The sequence below is a fragment of the Engraulis encrasicolus genome, chromosome 11 (genome assembly GCF_034702125.1).
Source record: "Engraulis encrasicolus isolate BLACKSEA-1 chromosome 11, IST_EnEncr_1.0, whole genome shotgun sequence".
Classification (NCBI taxonomy): domain Eukaryota; kingdom Metazoa; phylum Chordata; class Actinopteri; order Clupeiformes; family Engraulidae; genus Engraulis; species Engraulis encrasicolus.
The window spans coordinates 26,741,613-26,749,112 of record NC_085867.1 but is presented as its reverse complement, the minus strand read 5'-3'; the positions used below and the strand labels follow the sequence as shown (position 1 = coordinate 26,749,112).

The 7,500-nt window shown below is 45.2% G+C and overlaps 1 protein-coding gene across 1 annotated transcript in view; it reads right to left on the bottom strand.

Annotated features, from left to right (window-relative positions):
* The window catches only part of mast4 (microtubule associated serine/threonine kinase family member 4), a 210,915-nt gene that overhangs the window by 51,061 nt on the left and 152,354 nt on the right, over positions 1-7,500 (bottom strand). Inside the window, exon 7 of the mRNA XM_063209690.1 lies at positions 1,890-1,959. Within this exon, the coding sequence (XP_063065760.1) occupies positions 1,890-1,959 (70 nt within the window). The remainder of the gene's footprint in view (positions 1-1,889; positions 1,960-7,500) is intronic.

Below are 7,500 nucleotides of genomic sequence, written 5' to 3'. Positions count from 1 at the left end.
GACAGCTTGCCAGACGACATACTAAATGGGATGAAATGAGATGAAAGCCTGAGACACTAACAAACAGGCAATCATACAAACAAACAAACAAACAAACAAACAAACAGACGCAACACACACATACGGTAAACGCCAAATGACTGGTGAGCCAATGAGCTGTACAGTCCCAGGCCCCGGTTACGTCCATGGCAGCTGGGATGCTTCGGTATAATGCTACCCTATGGGGATTTGTTGCCAGTAAATTAACTCTGCAAGCTTTCATGGTGGCGCTGCTCTTTTTCTTTTAGTTTTTTTCCAAGAATGTGAAAAACAAACGAACAAACAAAAAAAATAAAACATTTGGAGGACGCTTCCAGTTGGCTGAGCAGAAAAATCACTGATCCGTTCTTTTTTATTACGCTTTTGACTTTTACAGAAGAAAAAAATAAATCAAAAGGGGAAAAAAGATGCTGAGGCCACAAATGTGTTTGAGAGCAGACAGACCAAAACCTGCAGATTCAGATTACTGTTCTTTTCGGAGATGGAGACTATACGTGTACATACAGTAAAGGGATACGTAGGGGAGGGTATCCCGTTAAACACTTAACACTCATTCTCACACATAAAGGTAACAGGGGCACCATTGACAGCAGGTGGGGGGGAGGTGGCGTTGGGGTTTACCTGTCTACTCTGTGTCCGTGACTGGCAGAAATAGTGTGGAGATAATCGTTAAAGTAACATTTTTGAGTTAAAATTAAAAAACTATGATCCATCACCATAACTCTCTAATGCAACATGTAAATAAATTATCGAAAAGGTAGGCAATTTACTACATGACATATTTACTAGGTAAATACAATGTTTTCATCAAACCGCCACAGCTATGCTGGCATCAAATGTTGTTCTTGACAGTCGGGGAACAAAGCAATAGATAGATGCAGACTGACAGGCTTGATGCCGATCTACTGCTCCTCTCTTATCATAGGAGACTGTCATGAACATTATTAAGACATAACATGTCTGTTGGTAGGGTCTGTCATCATGAATATTAAGGCATTGGAGGTCTGTTGGTCGGGTCTGTCAGGTATCACATGTAACTGTTTTTGAAGATGACAGCTCGTGCAGCTCATTCTCTCCTCCACACACATGGACACACACACACACACACGTGCGCACACACCCGCACACACACACAAACACACTTCAAAGGGCCTTTTTATTCCACACGTGTATTGTTCCTCTATTTCCTGCGCTGACCGGCTCTAAGGATCTAAGGGGGGGTATAGAAATGGGAGGCAGGGATGTGACAAAAAGCGCCGCACTGCTTTGGGGGCTTTGAGGATGCATCTGTCAGAACGTGTTGTGTACTCCACTACTGACTTGAGGATGACAGACTGCAGTGGGTAGGGGACCGCAGTAGACAGGGGACAGGGACAGGGAGGGAGGCGGGTAGGCAAGGGGACCAAGCTGTCTAGATGCAGCCATGACAGTGCATTACATGGGCGTCTGTCTGCAGGGTTGAGGGAGGGCTGCAGCATCTTGACTCATTTAGACAGGACATCAACATCAACATGTCTGCCTAGGCTTGGCTTGGCTTGGCTGCTTACTAAACATCCTCCTACTCTAAACAAGCGGCATACACGGAAAACAGAGGAAGCAGAGCAGCTGCTACACTGTACAGGGGTGCATTTCTGGAAAGCGTAGTTGTTAGGAGTTAGCAACTTAGGTAGTTGCCAATGGGAAATTGCATTGCAACCAACACAGTAGCTAACATAGCAACTTAGCAACTACGCTTTCCAGAAATGCACCTCAGGTGGGGGAGAACAGGGGAAAGAGAAGAAAAAAGGGAAAGAGGAGAAGAAGGGATGAAGGAAGAGAGGAGGAAGTGAAGGCCAGCGTGGCCTGCTCACCTGCGGGCGAAGGAGAAGTGTGCGGAGGCACTGGGGGAGAAATTTCGGGGGCTGTCCTGGGGACTCGTGCCTGTGGAGAAGGGGGGAAAAAATCACAAATTCAACAAAAACAGACAGAATATTGAGAAGACACTAAAGGTCTTGAAGCGCTCAGGAGACTGAGGTGCTCATCTGTACCGGGTGAAGTGTAAGGAGGGAAAAAGCAGAGGCACTCTGAGATTTGAGAAAAGTCTGAAAAAAGCCTTTAATTTAACATGGCAATTCCGTTTAAAAACACATGGACCAAACACTTCTGTTGAAAAACGTGTTTTTCAACAGAATTGCCATGTTAAATTAAAGGATCTTTTATATTTTTTCTCAAATCTCAGAGTGCCTCTGCTTTTTCCTTCCTTTTTTGGACAGACAGAATATTGATTTGATTTATTTTCCAGGCGGAATGCCTTTTGAGTAGAGGTGTCAAAAGTAAAAGTAAAAGTAAATCCATGGCGTACAATACAACACTAGCATATGATATTACAGTACATAGCTGTTGCACTATTGATTTAGCCCATTTGCTCATACCTAATGAGATAGATTGTGTTGTTAAAAACACTAAAGACCAAACAAGAACCCACCACAAACTTAATCAAAGCAGTGAAGGGTCAGGTGATCATAAGACAAGTACACAGGTCTACTGGCTTCTCAGATACGTTACCTGAGTTGGATGGAAACTGCATTTCTTTTTTTTCTTTTTTACTTTTGACACCTATGGTTTTGAGATGTAACATCTCTGTTGAGTTGGTGTTAACGGAAATGCTTAATGGGAACATGGTTGTTTATAATATTGAGTTGCTTAATCAAAGCTAATACACATACATGTTCACAGCCAAGCTCTCATCTATCCAAGCTCTCGCCTCTTGTTCACCTATGGCATTTCAATTAAACAGTGCCTTCATTGCCTCTCATTTATTCCTAGCTTGACTAATCATAGGGATGTGCAGCTGTGCACAAGTCATTAGACACCATACATATTCACATTTGCGTCTTGCTCCAGTAAATGTTTTCATCCACAGTCATAAGAGGAGAGGCATTTGCAAACGGCTTGTGCGAGGTGGGGGGAGACGCAAGCGGAGAAAAACACAGTTTGCCGGAACACAGACGCATTTTAGCACTTCTGAAACAAAGAATTCAAGCATCTGTTTTTGTGCTTATCATATCGCAATACTTCTCCTGAGCAAATGTTTTAAATAATTCAGTGTTGCAACAGAGTTTCTTTTTTCTATCAGGGGAAATACTTCGGTGCCGACACAAAAAAATGAATAATTCAGGTGTGTGTCTCTCTCCTTGGTGGCCGACTTTGACAGAGAACCCTTCATTCTAGAGTCCCTTAGAAGCAGGCGTGGGGAGTCCTCGTGGGACAAAGGAGAAATGTTTTTTTTTCTTTCTTTCTTTCAAAGGTACCATAGCTCATCAGTTTTCACTGACGTCAGATGTGAGTCTGGGTTCTCATTTACACCTAATAAAGAATAAAATGAACATGTGACACGCTGGGGAAAAGCCCCTCTCACATGTCAAAACCACAGTGTGGTTACACAACTAATAGCAATAAGGCCACGCCATCACTCACTCTCCTTCTTTTCTCTCTCTCTCTCTGCCTTTATATCGCTCTGTCTTTCTATCCTCCTCCTTTATTTCTCTCGTAATTTCTTTTCCTCTTTTCCTTTACCTTTGTGTGTGTCTCTGACTTTCTCTGACTCTCTCTCTCTCTCTCTCTCTCTCTCTCTCCCTCTCCCTCTCTCTCTCTCTCTCTCTCTCTCTCTACCTCTACCTCTCTCTCTACCTCTACCTCTCTCTCTCTCTCTCTCTACCTCTACCTCTCTCTCTACCTGTCCTTTGTCTCCCTGTCTGGGTGTATCACTCAATTCTCACAGGTGGCCTGTGAAAACCTAGACGGCTCTGACAGACGCGGTGGCGTATTGTCTAAATGTGCTGATGTGCCTTGAAAGTAAAATACAAAAAGTCCCCAACGGAACAGACATATCTTTATGGAGGAAGCGGAAGCCAGAGCAGCAGCAGTAAGCCTCAGCAGAGAGCCTCAGCCAAAGCAGAGCAGAGCAGCTGCTACTGAAGCAGCCAGGCAGGCAGACAACAAAGCAGCGAGAGGAGAGGAGAGGAGAGGAGAGGAGAGGAGAGGAGAGGAGGGGAGGGGAGGGAAGGGAGAGGAGAGGAGGGGAGGGGAGGGGAGGAGGGGAGAGGAGAGGAGAGGAGAGGAGAGGAGAGGAGAGGAGAGAGAGGAGAGGAGAGGAGAGGAGAGGAGAGGAGAGGAGAGGAGAGGAGAGGAGAAGCCCAAAAGCTCCTGTACCACGATACTCATGTGGATAAGCCATGTGATCCCAGACTTCACGGGAGCCTAAATCACACACACTCACACAAGGACACGAATGGACACAAACACATACACACACCCTTTCACACACACAACCATAGACACTCACATGCAATACACCCCCGCCCCCAACCACAAACACACACAAACTCACACACACCCATCGCAAATTATACACGATGTGAAAAACACCCCCCCAGCACATATGTTATTGTCTGTCTGGCTGGAACGGAGGGGTAGAACCGCCAGCACCTCCATTCAGGGTTGCCAGATGAGGCTGATGATTTCCAGCCCAAAAAATGCTCAAAACCTGCCTGGAAGCACTTAATCCCGCCCAATTCTATTGATTTCTATGGCCAAAAATTGGGCCGATTTTTCTCCAAAATCCATTTTTCCCCCACACGGCCATCCTAAGCAGCCCAATTGGGTGGGATACTGCCCAATCTGGCAACACTGCCTCCATTTCCAGGCCCCATGTGCTAAGCAGATCCCCCTCACCTCACCTCCAGCCAAAGCTGCCTGACTTCCAGGCGTCAAGCAGAGCTGCTGTGCATTGTGGGTATTTCCCAAACGGCGGCGTTTAAGCCTGCTGTGCCATGACTGATAAGGGGGAGGCCACGGCTGCCACCAGAGACAGAGGTGGGGATATGGGGGGGAAAACACAACCACACACACACATACACACACACGCGCGCATACACATGCACATACTGTATACACACGCACACACACATATACACACGCAGACACACACACGCACGCACATACACACGAACATGCACGCACACACACACCCACACCCACACCCACACAGACATCCTGGAGTCCAACATTAATTATAGATAATTAACTTGATTGGGGAAAGTGTGGTGGTAAACACTTAATTAAACAAAGGCCACGACGACAACACCCCCTGAAGTGCTTAAGAGGTGTGTTATGTACTGTATGTGTGTATCTGTGTGTGTCTGTGTGTGTCTGTGTGTGTGTACATGTCTGAGTCTGAGTGTGTGTGTGTGTGTGTGTGTGTGTGTGTGTGTGTGTGTGTGTGTGTGTGTGTGTGTGTGTGTGTGTGTGTGTGTGTGTGTGTGTGTGTGTGTGTGTGTGTGTGTGTGTGTGTGTGTGTGTGTGTGTGTGTGTGTGTGTGTGTGTGTGTGTATGTTTCTGTGTGTCCTTAGGTAGGGCTTAGCAGCATGTGTGTGTGAAGGGGGATGGTCTCCATTGGAGCAGAGGAGCATATTAGATTTGATTAATTTTGGCACCTCTGACCCCCCTACCCCACCTCCACCTCCCCATTTCCTCTCCTCAGCATTGTGATTTAGGAAGAGTCGAGGAGCTTTGCTTTTCTCTTTTTTTGTCATAATCAAAACCAGAGTGTGTGAAGAGCTCTACAGTCTGGACGGAACACCTAAGGGGAGTGTGTGTGTGTGTGTGTGCGCGTGTGCGTGTGTGTGTGCGTGTGTGCGTGTGTGTGTGTGTGTGTGTGTGTGTGTGTGTGTGGGGGGGGGGGTATGGGGAGGTGATTTCCAATTATGCCAGTGCGATGGTGCCAATTCACAGAAAGACAGATAGTGTTTCACACCACTTCTAGGCTTAATAATCTCGGAATGCATCCTTTTGTAGAAAAATTAAAGGATTATCTAGCATCTATTGGATTTTGAAGACTATCGTTGCACTGACGAAAACACAAGGTATGGTAGAATCAGAGATTAGCACACTAAAAAGATTAACATACTGAAAATATTTACACAAGATAACAAATACACGTTTTGAGGCAAAGTACTTAGCCTTCCAGAGCTATACGTCGTGTTCATCTGGTGTTAATCACATTAACTTGAGGCTATTCCACTTGAAAGCATGGAGCACGTCTTGTTTATTGTAATAAGCTATTGTACATCTTATTCAGTTTATTGTGAAAAGCCCCAAACTATTATTCACAAGCATGACACTTGTTGTGAAATGTATGAAATGCTATTACATACATTTTTTTAAAATTGATTGGCGCAGGAGGGGAGAATCCAAACACTCAAACACACTCCGACTTCCATGCAGGCAAACACATGAAACACTGAGAATAAAGAACGAGCTACGTGCGGTTAGAAACGGTTAAAAGTAACAGACCCCCACCCACCCTCCTTTCCCCCAAGCGAGAACTCCCTTCCTGTAAGGCTGGCGCCCATTGCACGTTTTCAGAATCTTCCAGAACAATAACAAATGCTTACAGGGCCGGTGACAGCTTTGGCTGGCCTGGAACAAAATCATCTCAAATGGCCCCCCCATAATGTACTGACTGAGGATCCAATTCTGCAACACCCCCCAACCTGAGCCTGGGACAAATTACCCCATTGCCCCCCCTGTCCCTGTCGGCTTCCCTGAATGCTCGCGAGCCGAGCAGCCACAGCTGGCACTGCAGGTAGACCCGAGTGGCTGACGGGCTGCGTAATGATGGTGACGAGTGGCAAGGGGACGATGGATGGAGGACACCATTCATCACCGGGCACGCAGCCAAAATGGCCTCCCTCAAGGACAACTACTGTACTGTGCCACGGCAGCACAGCACACACTTTAACTCTACTCTTTAAAGCGGCATTGTGTAGGATTGTGGCCAGAGTAGGTATTGCAACTATGCTGCTCATTGAAACTGTGCTACCAAATTTGATTTATTAATGAATATTTAATAAGTAATTAAGTAATATGTATGAGTATGACCATGACATTTTTCAGCAAAAATGTCTATTTCTGGAAATTCAAAATGGCGGACCATAGAGAAGATCCCCCTTTTCATGTATGAAAAGTGCCATTTTCCCAGTCATAATGAATACTTGGAATATGAAGGTAATGAAAAAGGTAATATTTGTGAATGGGCACAGTATGAATTCTGAAAATAAAATACTAAGAATATTACACAGTGCACCTTTAAAACAAAGTCCCTATAATAAAGCACATCGCACTAGAGCGCACACAGACAACACTTTTAAAACGGGGATAAATCCCTATAAACAGCCTGCGATGTCCGGGTGCTTATGACACCACTTCCAGACTTAAATCTCGGATTGCATCCTTTTGTAGAAAAATTAAAGGATTATCAAGCATCAATGGGATTTTGAAGACTATCGTTGCAGGTGCTTATGACATGCTCGACTTCTTGGAAAAAATTAATGTCTTTGGGTGCGCGATAAAAGGTATCAAGCTAAAGAAGAAAAACCCGCACTCACAAACTACGTCTCATTATTTATTTATAGATTACCA